The 26670-nt window shown below is 40.4% G+C and overlaps 1 protein-coding gene across 6 annotated transcripts in view; it reads right to left on the bottom strand.

The window, feature by feature from the left end:
* Positions 1-25983, bottom strand: part of uacab (uveal autoantigen with coiled-coil domains and ankyrin repeats b) — a 52361-nt gene extending 26378 nt beyond the window's left edge. For 3 of the 6 annotated variants that reach the window (XR_004569462.1, XM_034221155.1, XM_034221152.1), the window contains exons 1-4: positions 25781-25983; positions 4890-4975; positions 4091-4221; positions 62-150 (exon numbers count right to left, since the gene is read on the bottom strand). Coding sequence is in view for 5 of the 6 variants with exons in the window: in XM_034221155.1 (XP_034077046.1) it covers positions 62-150; positions 4091-4221; positions 4890-4975; position 25781 (307 nt within the window). In the remaining variant the exon portion in view is untranslated. Of the gene's footprint in view, positions 1-61; positions 151-4090; positions 4222-4885; positions 5686-25780 lie in introns of those variants that run through there. The other 3 variants (XM_034221153.1, XM_034221154.1, XM_034221157.1) reach the window with 3 other exon arrangements.
* Positions 25984-26670: the final 687 nt, after the last annotated feature.

Here is a 26670-nt window from a genome sequence, read left to right on the forward strand (position 1 = left end):
AAACACATAAAAGTATATAACTAAAGCTCCAGGTTACTGCTTTCATCAAACCTGAACTCACCCGTGGCATCAGTCGCAGTGACATCCACGCTGTGTCCCAGGATGAGGTTAAGACACTCCAGGTGTCCTCGCGTTGCAGCCAAATGAAACCTGCAAAACAAGAAGGTAGATGAAGGAATAATGAGAGAGGAAATCAGACAGAAGGAGTTGGAAATGAGTATATAGCAAGTAGTAAAGAAGGGCAAGTGAAAAAGCGATAGGGTGTAAAGAGAAGGGGGGTGAGGGTGAAACTTAAGGACAAGAGAGGGACTGGGAAAGGACGCCTGGCTCCTTGCTATCAGCAAGATCAGCATTCTTGAATCAAATAACAAGAAACCTCAGAGTCTGTTGTGAACCCAAGGCGACTAGGAGCTACACACAAACAGCATTGCCAATGTATCAGCTTCCTTGTTTCATTGCCAAGTACTGTCACATGGTAATTAGTGACGACCTGCATGAAAAGGTTGAACAAGTCTTAATCACCCTTTCTGTAACCCCTGTTTGTTTCTATTTGTAAACGTAGACACATTTTAAAATTACAAAATGAAAGTGTTCATATCAGTTAAGCCTTAAAACTTAATCCAACATTGACAAGAAGTCCTTAACAAAAGAAGATGAGAACTGGACAAACTCTACGTGCCAATGAGGATCAAATCATTTGAGTGAATGCTTGAGACGAGCTGCCAAATTAACCTGGATGTTTTGATTGTTAGTCATTTGCCACAAAGTTAGCATAGTCCTTACTTAATTAGGGAGTTTCATACTCTCTATGCGTTAGTCAAAATAACTTTAAACATTACTTTTGCCTGGAAACATTCCCGTTTCCCCTCTTGAACTCACCCCACAGCAGCACTGCCACCCCCGACCATCAAGGTCTGCAGAGCACTTGTGTGTAAACCAATCTCAGTCTGTCACCCATCGAGCTGCATGGACCTGTTTATACACTAACCCCGAGGTATCTGCCAAGGAGACAGCTAGGCTGTCACCTCAACACTGCCGCGGGTATTAAAAGCAGTGTTGATGGCCAGGAGATGCCGGTCCTCTGGGGAGCAGCGAGGGTCCCGACCTCTCGGAGCAAACGGCAGACAGGAAGCCGAGCAGAGCTATCCAAGTTAGTGGGATTTTACCGAGTAATGTCTCTGACCTGAATTAAAAACCCATAATGGCAGACTTGAACTATGGGTAAGGGATTTTCTCTCTGACGAATAACAATGATGATCCCTGTGACAGTTAGTGGCACAGCTACCAAGATGTTTAACACTGAAAAGGGATGGTTGTGAACTGTGAAGATATATTCTGCTTACCTCATTACAATCCTTAGAAAGGAAATGTAAGAGACTAATGAGTCGGGCTTAAGCAGAGCACATTTATTTTCTTGGACTTATTGTTCGTCACTTTGGATAAAAGTGTCAGCTACATGTAATGTAATTTCATCTTCACACCTGCTCCTTGGGCGACTTTCAGGTTGACAGACTACAGGAAACGGTTGCTATATTTAGAGAGCGTACAGGGAAGAGTAAACTAGAGAGTATGTGCTGGTGGCTGAACCATATACAGTGAATGGTTAAGTGTGTCTCTAAAGGCAAAACAGTTCAATACTGTGACTGTTGGAGCTTCTCATACTTCTAAATCCTACTCTGTTATTTCTGTCACACTTGTTTGACCTTTGGTACACATTGTTTTAAAAAGTCTGCAAGTCTTCTGATGCATGCCAGTAGGAAGCCACAACATTTATAATATCTTAGTTGGAAAGCTAAACGCTTGGTTGCAAGATAAACTTTTAAGCAGCATTATTCATTTTTAACAATGTTTTCCAACACATTGTACATTAACAGCCACTCAAGTATATTTAACTTAAGCACTCTTTATTTTTTTTTATCTACATTTATCAAGAAGAACGACCCCACCCAAAATCAATTAACTAGCCAACAAGTACTGACAGGACACCATTTCACCCCTGGCCCTGGCATAACTTAAGCGTTCATTCAGCTCTATGGAAGTGAGATGGAGCTGGCTTGCCCCAGCAATTGATTCACTCAACCCCTCCTTCTGCTCCCCAGTGAACTAAAGTCCATTAATGTAGCTTTAAAGAAAACATAAATCCCCATAATCCTTTCAATGAACCCATGTTTTCTGAGCTTTTTTTTTTACAACACAGCATGTTTTGCAGTTGCCTTGAAAAAAGCACAATGAATTGAACATGCGATGGGCGCGCAGCAGTGCCTCTACTCAGGGCCAGTTTCCTGCTGCAGGGACTTGTGAGCGGTGGCTTGCTGTGATGTGAACTTCTGTTTGCTGCTAAGCCCTTGTCAGCTAGCTATCACCACTGCACAGAATGAGCAGGTGTGATGTATGGGCTAACCTCACTGGGATCCAGTTAATACCAGGGCCGATTTGTAAACTGTTTACTCAGCTGGAAGCAGCGATAGAGCAGTTGGAGCTGAATTCATTAGCTGAACACAGTGAGGCTAATCCAGGGCAAACCAAATTATATATTAGGGCTAACGGTTTGTAATTAGTTTCCCCACAGAGGTCCATGATTACAAGCATCACCACTCAACATTCCTATGTTGGCTTTTGCAGAGGACAGCTAGCTAACGACACGTGTTGGTCTGTGTGTGGCCCGCTGTACTAAAAGCAGACTTGCTGAGTTGCATTTGCGGTTGACTTTTGTTTTGGGTAGTCTTGGCAAAAGCGTGACCTCTTTTAATACATTTTCAATGTGTTGATTTTATAGTTGTGGTCCGCCCTGCAGGGGAACACTAAATGATGTGTGTGCATGTGTTTTGTTTACAAAAACCCTTACAGTCACTGGATTTAGTTCAGACAAATTCTAGCACCTTATTATGAGACCAGGCATTTATCAGGTTGTGTGTACACATGTATACAATCATTGGTCTGTCCAATGGTGCCACAAGATAATTCACACACTGCTTAAAATACTCTGCACCTTTGCTTGTGCGCTCTGTGGCTCCATAGTTTTATGCTAACAAAGCCTTTATGAAAATAAATCTGAGGCACAGGCCAGAGTTCTACCAGGGACTTCTTCATATATCTAGGATTAAAGGAGGGCGCCGAGCCTCCCAAAACACTTGTGTTGGAATCTGGTTACTTTTAGCAATATAACCAGGTAACTGCTTTTTTAAACAGCTCAACGCAACATTTCACCGATATATAAGTAACAGAACCATAAAAAGAGATCTGTATAAGATAATTAAATGTTTTGGATCAGCTTTGTTCATGTTTCAGTTAAATTGACCTACTTTTCTACCCACAACTTACATTTCAACCTATTTCAATCTTTCTGTTCTTGTAATGACACTTGATAAGGGGGTGAATCCAGCTCTTAGCAAAGCAAACACGATTCAAAACCTGAGGTTCCCACAGAAAGATTCTAGCATACAAAATAAGGTTCTTGAAGATATCAATAGATCCTGATAATAGCCTGCAGCTGGGCCAAAATGTATTACTTTCTGTTTCAAGCCTCACAGTGGCTCAGATTTGAACTAACAGGGAGTCATTTCCTGTTGGGACTACATAAACAGCCTCCAGCCAATGTGCTCCAGCCTTCAGCGGCCACAAACATTCTTTACGCCAGCTCCCACACTGACCTCTAGTCAGATGGACACCAAAAGAGACACTTCAGGACATAATAATGGACACATGATAATATGCATCTGCAATGCCTTCCAGATGCAGAGCAGCTGGGTGAAGGTTTGAGTCTGAAATGTGCATGGGGGTCAGTTCAGCCAAGGGAAATCTTGGGTCATGCAGGGTGACTTTTAGGCCAGAGGGAAAACTGTTTTTGCGCAAGAGATTCTAAAGAAATGTCCATCTAAGGATGCTTTATCTGAGTAACAGGGGTGGGAATGTGCTGCGGGAAGACCACAACAATGTTTGGAATTTGTGACATTCAGCATTTTTAGATTTCGAAATATTAAAACATTTATAGTTTGTAACAATCAAGACAAAACAATGTAGACACACTGAACATGTATGTGCTTATGTATGTTTTTATACTCTAGATGTGTGTGTGTCCGTGTTTACTCACGCTGAGCGCCCTTCAACGTCGAGCTTGGTTGGGATGATGCCCTTCTTGCTGAGAACAGCAGCCACCTTGTCCAACTCTCTGCGCTCCACGGCCTTCATCAGCCGGTCATCATACTTGTTCCAGTCTGTGTTCTGACAATGAGGAAAGTGAACTATCAGACACACAGTATTTTTGACAGTATTTACCAAATCGAACAGTTAAACAAATATTTGTCCAAATACCTGCTTAATTTAAAAAAAGAAAGTCATAACTATAATTTGGTTCCCAGTCATTTTGGCTTACTAATAAATACAACAGGGACATATGCTTAGGAAGTCTATTTGTGACTTAAAGACAACATACATACCAGTAATGTAATTTGTCCTTTTGTAGTACAATAATAGACCCAACTTAATGCAGAATAAGCCAAGAATGTGCTGTGCTGCAGTTCCACTATCCCCCCTCCCTGAGTGATGGCTGTTAAGCATGGGAACAGAGTACTTTTAGGGCTTCTGGGAGGCACACTTTAAGTATGGAGTCTTAAACAGGACGTCAAATGAACAGACACACAAGAACACATTTTAAACCTAACTGATAAGCATTTGTATGTACATAGCACCATCGCACACATAGGCAATAAGAACATATTTAAACCACAGACATGTGACAGCACTCACAATATACTGTATATACAAGTACTCTTTTGTTATCACAAAACATTCATGTAAATCCATTTGTAGACAAAGCATGAAATCAGAAGAAAGAGTAACAATACAATAAATCACAGTGACAAACTTAAATACTGACAATGAATACCTACAAAGTGCATGGAGGTGCATTTCAGCCAGCGGCTCATCTTGGGTGAGTGGAGCTGGTCCTTGCACCGTGCTACTGAAAAGGTCGCCACTGTTGCGGTTAACGAAAGCAAAAATAGAGAGAAAAAAGTGTATAAAAAATCCCCTCAGTCTTTCAGTGCACTCAACCAGTGAGTGCACTGAAAAAGAAAGACAAGACAGAAGGGTGACAGTCTACTGCTGTGGAGGTTCAACCTCTGGAGTTTCCCTCAGTTGAGGAACAAAAGTTCATTTGGCAGGATTTTCTAAGCATTCCTGTGTTTCTCACGGGCTCAGCCTGAGAGTTCATCACTGCACAGCAGTGTGGTTGATGGTTAAAGGGAGGAGAAAGAGGAGTGAGAGGAGGAAGGAATGGAGGTGGAGAAGCAGTAGGGCCAGCCCTGCCAGCCCTGGGACCTGCCCTGGCCGGCAACTGCAACTCCTCCTCGGGGGGGAAAGTCAGCTCAGCCTGGCTACCTCTTGCCTCCCCCAAGTGCCTCCCCCTCTATTCTCGCCTTTATCCTCAAACCTTGGGTTCAACTGTTCTTTTGTTTTTCTATGTCTTCCTCTTCTTCTCTGGGTTGTTTTCTATCTGTAAAAGCTGCAACCTACTAGCTTAAAAGTAGCAACTAAAAAACTCTCTTCCTCTTCTCTATGAGTGGTCTCCAGCGTCTTCACCCACCAAATGGCAAGTCAGTCAGGCTCACTGGGGTAAATATGTAAGCTCTCGCAGGTTTTAAATATCACCCCCTCCCCGGTAAACAGCGGTGGTGCAGACAGCCCTGCAGACTGGTTACCTCTTTATTTTTTGACCCTCCAACCTTTATGTAGTGACTGATAGGAAGACAGGGGCTAAGAATACATTCTGGACATGCCTGCACTGTGAGTAATGGCTTTAGTGTCTCTCACCACAGCCAGCATGAAACAAGGCCAGCCAAAAAGACCTTGCTTACATTGCCACCCCCCACTGTGCACCCAGCTTGCCTCCATCTGAAAATATTAATGTCAGAGGGGGATTATGGTTTGCACATTTGAAGTGGTCTCGGCAGTGACCCTCACAGGACGCCAGCGGGGCCAAGTGCTGCTGTTAACCCATCCATCTAAAGAGGGTGGTGGGGCTACAAAGCCCCCTGATCCGAGCTGCACAGGAGCAAGGCTAGATGTCAGACTCTTTACAACCAGCTGTCTGCAGCCCCACCAAAAACTACAACTACCCTGTCTCTTCATTTACGCTAATACCCACACACACTTTAATAGTACAACCTTTTACTTTTTTAGGTAAACAACCCAGGAACAAACAGGTACAGATACAGCCAGGAACGGGTTAATTTACCGCCTGCATCAGCTCCCTGTAGCCTCGTGTTACTGCCTGCTGCCAGACTGGCGTTAACAGAGCGGCACTGATCCACTAACATGCAAAAAGACCTTCTCCGCATGACATGTCATATGAAGAAGTCGGTCTCAACTTACGAAAGCTGCTCGCCCTAGCATAGAGACAAAGGCGCCAAAATGGCACCTAGCCACGCAGCATGCTGGACATTGGTCACTTAAATATCTCACATGGGTGTGTACGTGTGTACGTGTGTACGTGTGCCTATTTGTTTGGGAATCTAGTTAGCAGGCAAGAGTGAACACTGCAGTAGTAACTCACTTATTGACACAATCATACATACTTATATGCTTGTTGGATGCTTGATAATTGGTGCCTTCATAAAATATTTGGTCATAGCTATTTGTAAGTTTCGTTTTTACGCAGAGTAGTTAAATGATCTAAACTTAAATCACGTAACTGCAGCCTTTAAGAGCAGGAAAGATGATGACGAGAACACATGACGATATCTAGTTTCATATCATGACGTAAATGTATCTCCCTGCTTGACTTTCATATGCTGGAATAATGCCAAGAAATGTAAGCACATGAATATGTGTAAAGTTTATTTTAGGTGACTGAGTTCAACAACATTTAATCTAAGTTGTGTAAGGCTAAAAAAGCCTGTCTTACAATACATATGTTGGTAAATATGTTCATTGTTTTGTGAGTTTAAAAGTCACTTAAATATTTCAAAGGAATGATGGTATAATATCAGTGGATTATGAAAATGAAATCGGTAGACCGCATTCCCATGGGCTAACATCTGAGATGTTCAGCAACAGGAACAAAAGAAGGTTTATAAAGGACCGTAGTTCAGTCGGTTCATGCTATTATTTTCTAATTTGCACCAAACAGGAAGTACAGGTGAGGCTGATGAGAATGTAATGTCCCTCTGGGAATATGGACCAAATTTGGGAAATGTAGAGATATTGCGTTGTTTTCGAAGGAAGTGAACCAGCCATTCAATTAACCTTGCCATCACTAATGCCACACTGGTAGAGAGGCTTCAAAAAAGAGAGGGGCTGTTATATGCAGAGAAGTCAAATAGAAAATGTAATATGCTATTATTACAATAATAATTGGCGAATTCGAAAACAAGCTGTCCTGGAATTGTACCTTCCCCTGAGTCAATTGCGTCATAAGTTGTTGATGTCGTTGCAAAGCAGTCATCCCTTGCTGCGTGCAACTGAAACAAACAAATTACCTAAAGCATCTATTTAGACACAGTGACCTTCAGGACAAAACATCACCTGACACTGGATGAGCCAGTTTAGACTTCTACCTGTCCACACAGATTATTTTGGGTGTCAGATGGAGACTGTTGTCATCCTCAGGTTTTCCATCACTGTCTGCGGACTGTAACTCTTTCCAACACCTCAGTTTCCTGCCTCGCTCGGACCCTCCGCCAGACTAATGGTCCTCTAATGTCCTCCCAGATGAAATCATCAGCAGGAAATATAAAACTGGTCATCTGATAACAGCCCAGAGCAAAGCCAAAACATAAAGCTGTATGCCAATATGTCAAGTAGTAGTGGTGTCCGATGCCAAACTACTCATGTGGTTTCATAAGCTTATGGTAATGAGGATGTTTATGATCTTAGGAGACATAGTGAAGAGACGTTATGTCATGAAATGAAATCCTTTGACATTTGCAGTGAGGGGGTGGGGGGGGATAGGTATCTAGAAGTACAGACCATTTACAGTACTTATTTGTAAGATAAGTACTTTACATTATGGATCAAACCTAATTTGCCTGAAGGACAAGTTCTTAACTCTTTGTGTTCATATTGGCCACTAAGGGGTATTACCTTCTTAGCGTGACTGCCATGAGGAAGATAACCAAGTCCTGGTTTTGTGAAAGATGCAATAAGAAAGTAATCTAAAGCTAATATGAGATTTCAGAAAATCAAGGTGTCTTTCAAATGTAAACGTTTTTAGCACCACTTTCTGTGATTGGACCACACAATTCCCTTAACAACAGATGAGCAAGAAACACTATCTGTGGAAAAGCAAGGATGGAAATGAATACGACAAATACTTGACAATACCTCCTTAATAAACAATACCTCCTTAATAAACAATACCTCCTTAATAAACAATACCTCCTTAATAAACAATACCTCCTTAATAAACAATACCTCCTTAATTAACAATACCTCCTTAATAAACAATACCTCCTTAATTAACAATACCTCCTTAATAAACAATACCTCCTTAATTAACAATACCTCCTTAATAAACAATACCTCCTTAATAAACAATACCTCCTTAATAAACAATACCTCCTTAATAAACAATACCTCCTTAATAAACAATACCTCCTTAATAAACAATACCTCCTTAATTTAAAAAAACCAGGACTGTAGACATCCTCTCCCACCCCTTATCTATTACATGTTAGTCATGCTTGAAAGAGATAATTACATGGCCAGAGTTGAAGAGAAATGATTACAGCGACCATTTATTCTTACATTGTGCATAGAGGCGTAGGATTGTTGTCAGGCAGGCTTTGCAGCTCTGAATCCTTTAATGCCTATTTTGGTGTGATGATGATGCAGACTAAACTGCTTAATTTGGATTCTCAAAACTCCAAGACACAGCATGCCATTACTATCAAATTATAATTATATTGTGTCCACTGTTATTCAAATGTTACATAACTACAACATTAGATGTAGAACATGGCTCTGTGACCACCACAGTGTCATATTAAGTGTTCACAGTGATACAGATTACACACAAACATTGTTACATTGTTATAGTTGAGCTCTAAGATTAGATACTGTGTCCAACCTCTACATGCTAACATGGCGAGGCTGATGGGGTGTTCATTCATTTTGCAGCTATTTGGTCAGAAGTGTGGCGCTACTTTATTCTGATTTGAGGTAACTGTTTATATTTGTTGTATCATTAATAACTAGACATACCGGTTTGTGACATTATAATAGCTGCATGCTATGTGTACCTCTCAGTTCAGGCTGATTTATTTGTGTAATAAACCCTGGAAGTGAAAAGCCTAAACTCTGGTAGCATCCGTGTTAATGACAAGAGAGCTCAAATACCAGTAACTGTATAACATAAGCCTGTAGAAAGTACATGAGTCACAGTTGTCACCCAAGAATGGATTTAAATGACAATACAGGAACAAACAATGCTGGTCAAAGCAGTTATCCATTAAGAAACAAGTTTGTCTTGTCCTGTGAGTGAGTGCCTTTAAAACACATACTTCCGCTAGTAGTTAAAGTTAATTCAGTGGGAAACAGGATTTTTAAGGACACTGTTTTCTCTTTCCATGTCTACTGCAACCCTCTCACATAAACAGGGTTTTTCTGGGACTGCCGTTCGCAGTAGCAGTTTAACACCTACAGTCCCCCAGCCACCTCAATACACACCCCTGTCTAATCTGTGGCGATAGACCGGTGCACGAAGTGGTGAAATTGAGCAACTGTCTGGGCATGAGGAGTGAAAGTGACATCCCTTTAAGGGCAGACACAGGAATGGTGGAGGAAGAGAAAGAATATCTAAAGAAACAACAAAGTAAAAGAACATTTTATGAGGTGAGAAAGTGACAACATATAGCCCTCCTGAAAGCAGTCTGTTGTTATGGGACAGGTAAATAGATACTTCGGAGTGAAAGCTCCTCTCTGATTGGGCCAAGTCCCCACTGATGAATCAGGCCAAGTGTCAAAAGTAATGAGGGGCTCTGATTTGTTATGCACATGAGGCACTGAGAGCATTTCTGGGTCGCTGCTAAACACTGAGCACTTTGCTGGGCAGTGTGGACTGGATGCTGGAGGACGGACAGACAGACACGCCCTCTGGTGGTGGACACACACATTACAGGTCTAAATCACCCTGGACTGTTTGGATCCAGGGAGACAAAGGAAAGGGTACATCCTCTCCAGCGATATGTGCTATGTCAGTCACAATTACTGTGTCAAGACTTGCCTAAGTCACACTGTGAACCTCGGGGGGGGGGGGGATGACACTTCTTCCTTACATTCTAGTGGGAGCTGCAGAAACTCGACAGCAAAAATATAAAGCCATGTTGAAAGCAGGAAAAGCGGCATGTTATTTTTACTTGATTAAGAACTGATAGAGCAGCTGTTTTGTTACTCTCCTCCTATTTTAAAAATATAGTTAGACTTGATAATTAAAGAAACAAAGTACTACCATTTTGTTGAAAATGTACCAACATGCTGTGTGACTACAGGTGCTTTGATACACAAAGTTACACAAATATACAGTAAATGTGGATTTTTTTGTAAACATTACTAATTTTCCCAAGTTTGCCAGCAAGCTTCAATCAGAATATACAACGCTAGATGATTTAGTAAGGTTATTTCTAGGAAAATAAAACAAAGTGCAGGCTGCCCTCAGATACTGATCAAAACTGATAACATACCTCTATTTTACAATGCTTTCGTTTAGCCTTGAGCCTGTTCCAAACACAATAAACCTGTGTAGTAAAGTTGAATACCGATGGATTCCTGAAGCACTCTTTAGCTATCCTCACTAATGTTTCCCACAGATCAATATGGAGTTGGTCCAGCTGCTGGGTCACACCATTTTAGATGACCTATGACCCAGAGGGCAATGCTTTTCCTTGCTATTTTCCTCTACTTCCGACACCCACTGCCAGGAAGGGAGCTCGGCTTTCCAGTTACCCAAACTCTGTGACCTTTGCCCCCTTCAAGTCCCTAGTGAAGGCAGTCTTCACATGATAATTAAATACAAAAGACCATAATATAGTTTCTGATAGATAGTTCTAGGAAGACAATGGTGCCATTCATGGGAGAGATGTGTCAAACTACTCCATTATCAGTTGATATCCAAAAAAGTAGATAATTGAATCTGGACAAAACCTCTCTTAAAGTATAACTTGTGTATTTCTTTATATGGCAATTATACTAAATACATGTGATGGCTTCTACCATACTGTGACTTTAAGATTAATAAAGCTTATTGAAGAATATTGTTACCGTTCTATATATTTTTCTTTGTCTCAGCAGGAAGAGCCTTAAAAAGGGAACACTTTGCAGTTGTTCTGATAAGATGGTTACAAGGTGCACTGCTGGTTTCTGAAGTCAGAAACTAAGATATGCAGAGCTAACGTGTGCCGTTTCATGGCAGTAAATACAATGATCCATTCACATGAAGCTAGTCTGTAATGAACTGCTCAATTTAAGGGAAAATGCAAGCCGCAACAATATGTAAATATATAAACACTAATATGCCACTTATATTAAGAAACTCACGCACTAAAAGCTGTGGCTTATTGCGTCAGTGTGTTGATCTTCAGATCAGGGGAGCACTGGTTCCATCCCCACTGCAGGCAGCATGTCGATGTGCCTCTGGGCAAGACCCTTCACCACAAATTGTAAGTAATTAATGTATGCAAGTCGCTTTGGATAAAAGCGTCTAACAATTGACATGTACAAAACTAAATATCCACCTAAATTGTAATTAATCAGGGACAATGCACATTAATGAACACTTTAGACAAATAATGCTTCAAGTGTAAATGCCGGATTTGAGCTTTGAGCTCATTTCCATCCGTAGTCCCTGACATCCAACACATAATTAATTCATTCTGACATCTTCCTCTCCTGGGATGATTGTCGTTCCACCAGTTTGTCCAGACTGAAATATGACATACTGAATGATAGATGGGCAACGTGTTTTACAAAGATTCATGGGGAGAATGAATCAAGTACTTTAGTGTTCCAATGATATTTCCTCTAACGCCAAAATCAGGTCAAATGTATAGAAGGGGTCTAATGTATACTTCAGTTTAGAACAAATACATGCAAAACTAATGGCAATCCTATCAGCTTTAGTTCCACTTTGTCTTAGCAAGAGAACACCCTGAAATTAAAAAGTGAAGATGGTAAAGACCTGCTGAACCACATGTCACTCAGAATCAGAATACAGTATGTTAAGACGATGCTGACATTAACACTTAGCTCGAAGCATTTTAAAAGAAATGAATTCATTCCAATCAATTGAGAGCAAACATAATTATGAAGGCACAAGTTCTGTAGCTTTGGTGTAATGTTAAAGTAGCAATTTCCTGTAAAATACCACGGGCTTAACTGACAAGTTTGAATAGCCATCATTAAAACAACACTGTCAGGAGAATTAAAAACAAGCATGGTTGAGGGCTTTGGCTATAGATGTCCTCTGGTATGGCTGATATTATTGCAGCTGGTCTGAGGATATGAAGGTGAAAAAACAAGGGCAGACAGAGAGCCGTGGGGCTGTGAAATTATTAACAATCAGGGATGTGACAACTGTGCTTTAATGTTAATGTGGTTGAAGCAAGTATTGTGAAGAATGAAAGCTTTTCTTTCTTCTATCTCACCTGAAGGCGAAAGATGACGCAAAATGACAGAAAACAACACGGGAGTCTTTTGTCTTACAGAGCCGTATTTGGTTAAATATGAGCTCTTTGGGCATGCTAGTACTTGGGCAGAAATACTGGTGTTGATGCTTGTTTGGCCAGCTCTCACAAGTCATCACACACACAGGCAAGGCCAGGAATGTGACTGGAGGGTAGGTCAAAAGGACTAACTCTTTGTAAAAACATGCGTAGACTCAAAAATATTTCTCTGACATCTTACGCAATTTATTAAACAATGGTTGCCATAATTAACTTTCATTAGCTAAGTGGTTAGAATTACATTTAGTCAAAGGTTATAACATTTCTATAACCACTTTACAGTATTCATTAGTGTACACATTCTATTCAATCACATCTGCCAAGTTTTAGATAGAGACATCTGATAAGAAAATAATACAACTGGGAAAATAAAGCCTAGAAAAATACATTTGAGCTGCTATTTCCAATTCCTGAAAACATCTCCCGACACCCATGGTGTAAGATAACGATCAGGTAGCTACAGAGCATGTGTTGACTTGCCCCTCTGAGGAGTAAAATGCTACACCTATTGTTCCTCATGACCAAGCTCTGGAGAAGCATGTCTTCCCGGAAAAGTCTCATTACACATGTCAAAATGCCTTCAAAACACGTGGACCTTTGGAAGTCACATCACCCTCCTTCTTATCTGCTACAATCAGTCAGTCGTCTCAGACGCACTTTGTGTTTGTCATCAAAACTCAGTCAACATAGGAAGCCAACGCCGGTCTTCAATTAGATCCATCACATTTTTCTCACGCTGTCTTTTCTGCAGAGGGGGGACTGCGAAAAACGGTTTAACCTACTTTAAGTTTCTAATAAAGCAGAGACACTTGTCTAATCTGCAATGAGTCAGAAAAATACAAACACAGAGCACAGCGTGATGGGCTTAGTCTGTGCCATTTCACAGCAGTTTGTCCCTCATCAGCAGAATCTTTGTGCTCCTGTTGCACACCACGCCTGCCTGTACATATGTGTATGTGTGTGTGTGTGTGTGTGTGTGTGTGTGTGTGTGTGTGGGCTGATGTCAGCTCCAGCCCACCCAAAGTCAGTCAATAAGCTTAGCCCCCCTCTCACATGACAACCTCCCCCAACATTTCGCCATCATTAACCCGTCATGGTTCATGTTACACATTCACAGTCCACCTACTGTATCTAGGCCCTATATAATATATACACACACACACACACACACACACACACACACACACACACACACACACACACACACACAACACACACACACACACACACACACAACACACAAACACACACACACACACACACACACACACACACACACACACACACACACACACACACACACACACCACACACACACACACACACACACACACACACACACACCACACACACACACACACACACACACACACACCACACACACACACACAACACACACACACACACACACACACACACACACACACCACACACACACACACACACACACCACACACACACACACACACCACACACACCACACACACACACACACACACACACACACACACACACACACCACACACACACACAGTCTCCTCTCAGCATGGGAACGCAGACGGGTGACACTGTTGAGATGACCTCATGGCTGTGCCTGCCCCCATGGAGCCAGACATTAATCCTAAAAACACAGACCGTCACGCTACCACCTACTCTACAGACAACACAACGTCCAGCCTAAATAAACTTCTGCTGAGCCCGCCTGAGAGCTCGCCTCCTGCAGTCACTATAAGTACAATGTCTATGCAAACTAACACACTAGGATATGCTATTCTACATGAAATCTGCAGAACTAAGAAAGACAACTGCTAATTTTTCTGAAAAATACAAACGGGAAGAATGGAGCCTCCAGTTGGTCCTTTGTTCCAAGCAAGATGTCAACTCCTACAACCCACTGCCATGAAATGTGATATCGGGATTCATGGACCCCTAATAGGGCTGACCCAAATGCTTCAAAGCTTCGACCGTTGCCATTGTTGCCAACGTACGAATCAGCATGGGGGGCTTAGTAGTAGACTTGAAGGATAGCCGCTTACAAAAAGCACTGCTAATACTGTGGTAAATACGTTCAATTTCCTGTTAATTCTTCACAATAAAAGCCCCGTGTGATCTCGTTATTTAAAGGCTTTTATTGTTAAAATCAGGAAATGCTGGGTTTCAACCTGATGTGATTTAACAGAGTCATAGACGACTGGTACTAAACTCCAGAGTTTCATGCAGATACTATAAAAGTACTGAAAGCTGAACATAGAGACTTTTAAAAGCATCTTTCTCTCTGCTATCCTGCACAATAACTTAGGTGCATTATTATTATTCTTAGAAGGACAGCGTTGATTTAAAACAAAAAAAAGGGCCAATTTATGTGACAGCAGTGTTAACTTTCACAATCCAATGTAGCACAAATGGACTTTATATTTTATTAAACAATATATTCTTTCAGAGAACTTTTGAGAGCTTGATATTTCCAACCCCACTTCTTCATTAATTTCCCCACAGCTTGACATAAACAGAAAGAGCTCTGCACATTTTCCAATTCCCCAGAGATGCTTCAAGAAGCATCCATGTGTTCAGCCTTTACACAGACTCCTGGGCAGTTGGGTAAGTGCTTGCTATTCCTTATTTTTAGCCTTATACTTGTTGTTTGAAGCCTGCAACCAATGGCAACTAGAGGCAGGGATGTTTACTGAACTCTTTCAAGACCAGCTGGTTACCTGACAGCTGACATAGAGCTGTATTTCTTTCAAAGATGGGAATGAATGGTAACCTGATTTGTTGGGAATTCAACCTAAGTCATACCAAAAGAACATCATTTATCTTCCAGCTCATTTGTAAGCCAAAGGTTTCCCTAAACTTATAGTTTTTACTTCATAAACTTTGATGAAGTCACTGCTGCCGTTTGATGAAATGCAATCCATAAATATATGAAACCACAGAACTGCTCTTTATTCAAGTTAAAATAAATGGATACTATAGGTAATAAAAGGAGCTAAATCTTGGTTATGTTTTCCAAAAAGGTACAAGGAATCTTTGCCATGAAGGTAGAGACAACAGAGCAATCTTATAACATTACCTTTCACTGTTGTGGATGAATAGAAAAACGTGTTTCAGACACACAATGAGGTATGGGCGATCCCTAGGATACATGAGTGTGACAGCATTCTTTTTGTCCAGCTGAACATCTTCCTGACAGTGCAGCAAGAAGACCAGTCATTTAGTCTGACAGCAATTGTCAGACGAAGGGTTGAAATGGTCTTGTAGTCCGTCCGAGGTTTAACTCAAATGAAACGTTTAGTCTAAACCAACTCAAGCCCAAAAAGCAGACAAAACACATACTTTGAAAATGAGGGAGGAAAAGAGGATTTTCTTAATCCCAAGCCTTCTTACCAGCAGAGGGAATGCCTGCTGGGGGCCTCCGAGTTGAGACCCTAACTTGCTGCTTGATAACGTTAAGTGTGTCCGCAGGGCTTTAAACGAAGCTCAGCAGCTTCTGAAAGATTCTTCAGGGGTCCAGGAGGCTGCAAGTTCCCACACTGTTTATTATGATTATAAATCAACAAACTTCTCATCTTTCTGTAACATGGCAGTATGATAAATACTGATTCTACTTTGGCAGACATTTTGTCTACATGCCATTTCTCTCTGGATTGGGAAAGCAGCGATTAAGGTCCCAGATAGAACTCACTGGCACAGACGTTACAATGTCCATGTTTGAAAATAAGTGAAACTCTCAACTTAATAATATCTCACAAAGACACTAATGTATTTCTGTCGCTGCATCACAGACATCCATTTGCTGATCAAATCCACTGCATCTTTTACCACTCCTGGGTTGAATTGCAGAAAAAACCATTACTGAACCTCCAGGGAGCCGCTTGAAAAGCCTCAGCAGGTGATAGCACAGAGGAGCGAGATGGACACCAATCATTATTTGTTTTTATAAAAGTTTCAGTTCTAATGGCAAACAGTTGGGGTTTGATTTCCATTTGCTCACAATTCTTATGTTGCCCGTTAATAATAGAGCCCTGGAAAATATGTGAATATACAAAACAAAATGTATTAATAACTGATTATAAATAATAAAGATATAAAATATGAATCTGCCAGTGAAAAACTCATTAAAGTTATCAAAGTTGCTATACTCCATATTGCATGCTTAAAATATGAATATTGTAAGCACTACATTTATGTTTTTATTTGCAGTAATTAATGGGTTTTATTGCAAATCAGGGTTGATGAGATTAATTTAGAAGAAGTGGAAGTATAGTGTGTACGCTCATATAAAGTAACAAATTAATAAAATCTTGCAAAATCCTGATCACAGTTCAAAAGGCTTTGAAGGTTCATGCAGCGTCTCTTCAAAAAGCAACCACGGTACTTAAAAATTAAAGTTCAGATAACAGAAAACAAACTACCCCCAGTGTTTGATTTAAAACAATTGAGATACCTCTGTTGGTCCAATTCAAGCTGCCTCTTATTGAATTCATAGTTTATTATCAATTTAAAATGTATTCAGATTAGTTCTTGATTTGCAAACCTTGTGTTAATATCTTCAAAAAAAAGATTTTTCAAAAGTTAGTTCAACCAATCACTGATAAGGGCTTTCATCGGTTTTGATGAGCAGCCTCCGTCTGCGGTTGAAATTGTGTACAACAGAGAAAATGAGGTTAAGAATAGACAAGCCTGATAGATGCCATAGATTCAAATCGGACCATTTCCGAGGTATTAAACATACCTAAAGGGACTTGGTTTTGTACGATCAACAGTTTTAAACACTTCAGTTTACATTTTAAAGAGATAGAAAAACAGCATTTCCTTACATTTAAAAAGCTGCCTTCTGAAAAATGCTGGAATCATTGCTTACAAAATATTTAAATGATTATCAAGATAAATAAAATATAATAATAATTAATTGACAAATGAATTAATCATTTTAAATGTAACCGTCATAGGAAATATAACAGGAACAATTTAGTATTAATGAGACAAACAAATACAGCTGAAAATAGGAATACTGTTCACGAGCTACTGCATTTTTCTGGTAGGTACAAAAACTCTTAGTGGAACAATACACACGGTGAGAAACACACCAACACAGGAATATCGATGGAGCAGTCCATCAAGAATCTGGTGAAATAATATTAATGAGAATAATCCCTTTCTCTTAGTTTGCCATAATCAGATTTTAATCGTAAAGCGCCATTAAAACGTGTTTCGCGCCACAGGGAGCATGGTGCACCATTAAAAGGACTTTCATTTTGCAGCATTTATCATCACACACACACACACACACACACACACACACACACACACACACACACACACACACACACACACACACACACACACACACACACACACACACACACACACACACACACACACACACACACACACACACACACACACACACACACACACACACACACACACACACACACACACACACAACACACACACACACACACACACACACACACACACACACACACACACACACACCACACACCACACACAACACACACACACCACACACACACAACACACACACACACACACACACAACACCACACACACACACACACACACACACACACACACACACACACACACACACACACACACACACACACACACAATTCAATAACATGAAAAATGTTTGGTTAGAAAGTTAATCGGATCAATACTCCCTCTCATATATCTATTTTATATTGCTGTGACAACATCTTGTTCCAGTACATGTATTTAAGTTGCTCACCTGAAATTAAAGTTTACAAGAATACATAATAGGAAGACGTTGTTGGTCTCGAACCATGACAATATTGTAGAAAAATGAGTGACGCCATGTATTGTTGGCATATACTTTGTACCAAAGGAACTGTTCTTGTGACAAAAGTGCAATGTGCAAAATATGACTAAACTAAACCAACCCTTTTTAACTGCATCAGTTCACTTTGTACTGTTAACAGCTCCGGATGAAGCGACCTCTCCTAATCTTTCCTAAATCTCAATCTCTACATGTATGGCAGCCATTCCATTCCAGTGTCTGTTGAACTACAACACAGAGACATTTTGTCAGTAGTATATGTAATAAAATATATCTGTTTTAACTTTACTCAAACACATTCCTATGAATAGTAAAACCAGAGAAAGTGATAATGCTGCAGTGGTCTCTTCATATTTCCCAGAGCTGTAACTTCAAACCTTATTTCCCTTCTTATTCATATCAAAAGGAGTACACAAACACAGAAAATCAATAGTGCAGTGCACAGGGAATGAAAGCTAAACACCTCATGACAGAACTGCTTGTTCATGTTCCAGCGAGCAGAATGCAACTAAAGCTCTTGGGAATTGAATCTTTGGAACAAGGAAATTGTCTGAAATGACATAACACAAGCCTTTGCAAAGCCATGCAGCGTTGTGTGGTCTTCTCATTGTGGTGTTGCAAGGCTGTTGGATGAAACTGCCCAAGGAAGACCTTTCATGTGGGGAACAGAGAAAGATGTCAGACAGTTTCACCTCTACTGTGCCCTGCGGCTCATGATTGTGTCCCGTTTTACTTTCTTTTGAGCCGACACACAACACATAGTGGAATGCCTCAAGTGACAGAACAGATGTTTGCTGGGACAGCAGGCTGTAATTGGTGTGTTCATACTAATCTCAAAACTAACCAGGGAATCCAGTTCCCCCCCTTGTTTCCTCCATAAGCCGTCCTGTCTGCTCCTGTGTCTGTGGATTCAACTCTGAATAACTGCCAAGTTCTGCTAAAGCTGAAACATTTTCAACATATTTCTTTTAGAAAAAAAACTAGGCTTTGTGGCTAGCTTTGGGGTTTGGAGAAGTCCAGCTATATTCAAACATGACATCGTGATCCAGCCAATGACATACTTATCTTGATATTTTATTTGGCTTTCCTTTCTATTGATAAGGATCTACTTTTCAATAGAATGATTATACGTGTCGTTTACTTTATTGCAAAAATAATCGATGTCAAAACGTATTAAATAGTGGTTAAACATAAATGCCTTGTTTTTGTGAAGTGAAAGATAAATGAGTGATTTCCTATTGCATTGCTTGTTAATCCCTTATTTGATCAACAACAAATGTGCAATTATTGAAATTGTGTTTTCTTAAGATTTCTATTTATTTAAATGTCTGGCTTAAACTTGGGTCTGCTGTTGATCGAACAAAACAAGAGATTGAGGATGTCGCCTGGGAATGATGCAACTAATATAAAACAAGCAACTGATTATTTGCATTAATAAACAGATTTAATAACGGAAGAGTTGATAACAGATGTATTTCTGATTAGGATCATTATAAATTACAGCCTTAGTCCTTTTTATTGATACTGTGGACCATGGCATTCTGTGCCAGAAGTTATCCCATATAGGCCTGTCCGACCAAGCTGTTGGTTGGTTTGCAAACTATCTTTCAAATCGCAAGCAATGTGTAAAATTCAGGGGTCTCTCCTCAAGCTTTCTTAATGTGCCCAGAGGCGTTCCTCAAGGTTCGGTCTTGGGACCGACCCTTTTTACTATTTATATAAATGATGTGGGTCAAAGTATGGATGCGTCTGTACATCTATATGCAGATGATACTGTTGTGTACTGTTGTGCTAGCACTGTTGCGCTTGCATTTGAACGTCTGCAGTCTGCTTTTGACACTTTTCAGTCACATCTGTTCCACCTTAGGTTTGTGTTAAATTCAGATAAGACAAAAGTCATGTTGTTTTCCAATAAGAAAAGGTTACCAACTGTTCTTCCCTGCATCATGTCTGCACAGCATAACCCCATTGAAGCTGTTACCTACAGTACAGATACTTAGGCATCACCATAGATGAACATCTCTGCTTCAAACCACATATTGACAATCTTTTAAGGAAATTGAAATTAAAGCTGGGATTCTTTTTTAGAAATAAGGCCTGCTTCTCCACAAGTGCGAGGAAACGGCTTGTAGCTGCCACATTTTTGCCGCTCTTGGACTACGGGGATGTTGTGTACATGAACGCCTCAGCTCACTCCCTTCATCTGCTGGACGCTGTTTACCATGGGGCTCTGAGGTCAATAACCAACTGTAAACCCCTCACACACCATTGCACGCTGTACGCTTTAGTCAACTGGACATCATTATCAATGCGCAGATCACTGCACTGGTACAAACTCATCTCTACCGCTATTAGGGCTGGCTGTGCAATTAATCGTATTTTAATCGCGATTACGATTATGGCTTGCGACGATTAGGAAAACAGCATAATTGACAAAATACGATTATTTTGCTGGGTGTGCTTTCACCCCTCCCTAAAAGCCCACTCGGCCACGTGGGAGTGACATGTGTTGTGAGTGTTCAGCGCAAGCGAAGATGTCAGAACAAGAGCAGCAACTAGTTAAAAAGAAGGGTCGCGGGGAGATTCCCAGTCGATCGCGAGATGTGTCTAAAAATAGAACAACAATATTCTGTTTTATCGTTAATGTCCTGTAACATAATGTTCCCGTGCCAGAATAATGCACTTGAACGCATCAAAGCTTTGTGATTGGCCGGCCTCACCCCATGTGTCCGGGCGTGGCTGGTGAGCAGTGCACTAGTTCGCTGACGTTGTCCGTGTCAACAGCATGGATGGTCAACAGGAGTGACAGTCCGCACACACACAAGACCGCAATTATGGCAGAAGCAAAAAAGCCCAAAATATATAATTTTCACTCCAAGTGGGAGGATCATTATTTTTGTATCTATTCCAATTCAAAGTCCATCTGTCTCATCTGCAATGCGAGCGTGGCTTTATCGAAGAAGGGTAATTTAGGAGCGGCATTTCAAAACAGTGCACAAACGCTACGAGACGGAACTCCCTCCTAATTCTGCCCTACACTCAAAAAGGGGAGGGGCCTGAAAGGACAACTAAATGCACAGCAGTCCATTTTCACCAGGCCCAACAACAAGAGCAAGGCTGCTACCAGAGCATCTTAACGTGTCAGTCACGTTCTTGCGAAACACATGAAGTCTTTCGAAGACGGCGAAGTTATGAAAGAAGCTTTCCTGGAGGCTGCGACGCGCTTTTGTGGGACAGTAAAAATAACAGCAGCATTTCAACAGGTTTTTGATATAATAAAAACTCAATTTAGATACCGTTATTAATCTGCTGTAAGTTTTGGTTTGTTTGAATTTATTCATGATAATTATTGTACAAAATGGTATAAGAATGCAAACATTAAGATCTGTTCTGTTTAAATTGATTATAGTCTATCAGTTCAGAAACTAGTGTTGCTTGCATCCTATTTTAAAAGGCATTTCTTTTTATACTCTAATAAAATGCAACAAAAAATGGGTTTGATTCTATTAATGTTGTCTTTTTTATTGCACTGTTGCTGCAGCAGATTACTGTGTAGCTTCAGATCTGAGTTGTCTTATTAGTAAGCCTAATTTATACTTTTGTAGCAACACTATTTTTATATAATGGCAAAGAAAGGGTTCTTCAGAGTCTTTTCTTTTTTTCCTGTGTCATATGTGGCAGCACTGCCACAAGTTCCTCTTCAGAGAGGGTCTTCAGTACAGGTGGCAATATCGTCACCTGCCTGCGCTCATCTCTGAAACCAGACCATGTAAACAGGCTGGTATTTCTTGCAAACAATCTTTAAGAGATGACATGAGCAGCCCTACCAGCATTTGCCATGGTGGCCTAAACATTTTTATTTGGTCTTAAATTGTAGTTCAATATGTATTTCCTGTTACTTCTGGACCATGACGGTTGGCCAGCCTTCAACGTTTAACTGAGTGGAATATGTTGAATATGTTTTACCAAAATGTTGGCTATATGTTAAGGAGTTTTCAGTAGGTTGTGACAGTGCACTGCAACATGTTTGATTTAATTTATTTTGGTTTAATTTATTTTTATTTATCATATTAATATATGTTTAGTATGGTTTTGGAAGTGCGCTCCAACACATTTATTGATCTTGTTTATTGGTAAAATATTATTTGTTTTAAAGTTCAATAAATGGTCAATGAATAATCGTCAAAATAATCGTGATATCAATTATTGACCAAATAATCGTGATTATGATTTTTGCCATAATCGCACAGCCCTAACCGCTATGCTTGGACTGCTGCCCCTACTACTTACATATCACACAAACAGTACAGCTATAGACTAAGATCTCAACATTACATCACTCTGTCCGTCCCCTCAGTACGCACGGTGCTTGGGAAAAAAGCCATATCATACTCTGCCCCCTCGACCTGGAACACACTTCAGCAGGAACTTAAGCTGACCACTTTGATACCCATCATGGATTTTAAACTCATTTTAAAAAAGCTGGAGAAATCATCTGTGGGTGTTTGCACCTGCTATATCTGACTACTGTATATGGATTTTAATGACTACTTGTTGACGATGTTGTATTTTAGTGTTGCCTCTGTGTTTAGTGTCCTGTCTGTCTGTAACTTTGTGTGGTGGTGTTACCACTGACAGGTCTCTCTTGAAAATGAGACCTTGTGTCTCAATGAGATCTACACCTGTATAAATAAAGGCTAAATATAATGCATCTCTTTTTTGCCAAAATGATATGAAATGATCATGAATGTTTTCTTTCCGTGATTGTATGCTATTATACATGTCGCTGCTTGTTATGGGGAGCCTTGTAAAGTTCACCCTTAACATAATAGTCTTCTACAAAAGAGAATAAAAGACACTGGAGCCCTGCCTGCAAACCAGAGACACAAATACACACCTCCCCCTGCCTTTCATCTACAGCTGGTTTGGAGGGAATGTCTTGGAATTTGGTAAGAAAAGGCTAACTTCCTAGCTTCGTAGTTAGTTACAATCAAAGCACATCCATGTAGTATTATCTGATGAGAGAGTAAAGATAATAACAGGAGTGGAAGGTGACAGAATTCAGTTATAGTTTGTTCAAATAAAGTTTCCTTTCAAATTCCCCTCGCCTCTCCCACACGTATTATTTAGCTTAATTATTCACCACACCAGGAAAGAGTGAGTTCAGATCCGGAGCGTTGTGTAACAAAGAGGAAAGCATGCATCTGAAACAGTTACAGAAAGATGTGGCTGTAAATGTAATGCTTCCTGATATGATTTATCCGTTTTATGATCATCAAAGATTTCAGGATTGAGCTGTGAAAGATGAACCATCCATTGAAAGGAAAACGTTGCCTTTACTGTTGACAGCATGCAAATCAGAACTAAGGCACGATGCAACTTAAAATACATTTAAAAAAAGATTAGACTACGTTTTATATGGCCATCACATTATCTTTGGTATCTGCCTGCATGAAATCATCCCTCAGACAGACCTGTGTAAAATGTCATGTGTGTTTCGTCAACACAGCATACCTCCAGCTTTTCCTGAGGTGTTTTTTTAAACAAATGGTACAGAAAATGCTGCGGGGCAAAAAACAGGCTTTTTTTGTTTTGACTTGAATTCTGATTGGCTGCAGGGGTGAGACAACCACCAACCAACGCGGATACAAAACCATTTCATTGCTGAAAAGGCTTTTTTCCCCTCCCTTTTATAAAGGGCCAGATAGTTTACCACACACAGCTCCCCTGGCTGAGAGCCTTTCTCATGGTAATTGTGGGAGCTGGAAACAGAGTGCCGTGCCAAAACACCCACTGCACGTTGAACGGTGCACAATTGTAGTGACAATAGTCCATAGGCAGAGTTCATAGGCTGTAGCTGGACTGGGAGGAATACACAGACTTTAAGATGGCCTACTGTAGGTGGAAAGCATAGACCTGATGGATATTAGACATTGTGCCAGTAATTATACTGTATTGTTCATTCAATACTGTCTGTAACACATGCATACAACATCTCTGACACATTCCTGAAGGGGCTTATAGTGTATCCACGGAGCCATGATGGTTACCCACAACCATTCTATAAAGATGTTCGTTATGTATACTATTTTAAGTATCCTCTATTTTGTGGTGGGATGACTGCATTTCTTCTAAGTAAGGACATACATAAATTGCCATTGTATCAGGTCAAATTCGCTGACAGCAATGAAGACTAACACTAGGAAAGCAACCAATGATATGTGCAGGATGGAAAAAAGTTGACACTGTCCAAGGTGATCCCATTTTATCAGTATCAAATCCCAACATATTCAGTTTACTAAAAACAGAGAAAGAAAGAAATGTCCACATTTTAGATGCTGAAAAAGCATTTCTGCCATTGAGAATAAATAAAAGACTAAAATGAGGTTGAACTACAGAGTGATAGGTCAACTGTTTCTACAGTGTGGTATTGCTATTCTTACTGAACGTCTTCCTGTTGTACTACACTGTATCAGTTAAGCTAGGTGTACACAGGGGACAACATTAGCACATTTACCAGCCATATGTTGGTAAAATATGCACATGGCAAGTTGATTTGCATCACAATCGAGCTAAAAAAAACAAGCATCATGTATTGAGAGACTGTATGCAAAAATGTGAACATTCAGCCATTTGGCCAGAGGAGAAAAAAGTTAATTTTGTCGCAACCTTTTTATCTAGCAACTGCATTTATTTTTTACTGAAACTTCATCCACAGAACACGTCTCACATCTGATGGTACGCTTCTGCATTCAATAACTAGAAACCGTAGCTCTCAGGGGTCGTGAGGTTACAGTCTTCAAATTAAAGCTCAGATTGAGTGTTCCCGGTAATAACAAGCAGGAGAAAGGGCTCTGCTGCATTGATTTGAGGAACGTTGCTCCCTGCCGCGATTTGTGAATAACAACAACACAGTCAGCTGCTCTTGATGTAGGTCAGATGGAAAACAAACTCTAAACCTGAAGGCACTACAGTAATAAGCCAGTGCCAGGGCCACATCTACCATTAGCGCGGAGATGCAGGTGCCTAAACTTGCTGTCGGTGTGTTTTCCACACACACCACCGTGGGAACATGACCGCACATAGCGTGGTTGTTGAGGGCAGTAGTTCAGGGTTACAAATAATAAACCCCTTCCATCCTGGTGTTCAAACACAACGCCTAGCATTAGCATTGTGGACAAACTAATTAACTGTCAAGAGACGGGGATGTTAGCAAAACTTAGTAAAAGAAACTACTTACTGTGATGGTAACTTCGTGCTTTTTCAATCGATACTTCAAGCTCTTCATCTTGCAAGTTGATGGTGGTGGATATTAAAAGTTTCCTTTGGTGGATAAATTCATAAATAGTATAAAAAACGTCCAAGAAAGTTCATGCGAACTTAGTTTTATCTGTCTGTTCTTCCTCCCAGAGCGAGTTTCACCTGACGCCTAACCTCAAACTCTGCTTGCACTTTGACTGACAACTCCAGGAGCCAATCAGACTGCAGCATGAACCGTTTTTGTTCTTTTGATCCAATTGCCGTTGCTGGAGGGCGGGACTTCCGTGTAAAGTGTCATTGGGAGAAGTTGGAGACATCCTGGGACAGGGCAGGAAAAACCTGGAATGACGTCAGGCGTACCGTACCTGAAGAAAGCGAAACACCTGGAAATAAAGCACCTGTCAAGCTGTCAAGCTGTCAACCACTCACCACTAATGGTTATTTACAGTAAACAAAAACAACGGTTTACACAACTGTCTACTAACCTGAATCTTACTCCTACAGCTAACAATATTATTAACTGCACAGCATGTCTCTAAAAACTGTACAAAACTGTTTTATAAATACCTGCCTGTTGAATGATAATGTAGCTTACTGTATTAGTCATACACCTTGCAAGTGTTAACACAATAAAAGATTTAAGGAGAAAATATTATTTATTTATACCAAAACCACATTGTCACAATAACCTTTTGCAAGTAAGTGTTCCAAATCTTACTTAAATAGATCAAAAGCATAAGCATCAACCCAACATATTAGTCCTTAATATTTATCAGGGAGCACACTTATTTATCCACTATTACCAATTTGATTAGATAAACTCAATGGAATGTGTCTGTCCTATCTGCATTTTCGTACATGATATAACCA

The sequence above is a fragment of the Gymnodraco acuticeps genome, unplaced genomic scaffold, assembly GCF_902827175.1.
Source record: "Gymnodraco acuticeps unplaced genomic scaffold, fGymAcu1.1, whole genome shotgun sequence".
In the NCBI taxonomy this organism is placed as follows: Eukaryota; Metazoa; Chordata; class Actinopteri; order Perciformes; family Bathydraconidae; genus Gymnodraco; species Gymnodraco acuticeps.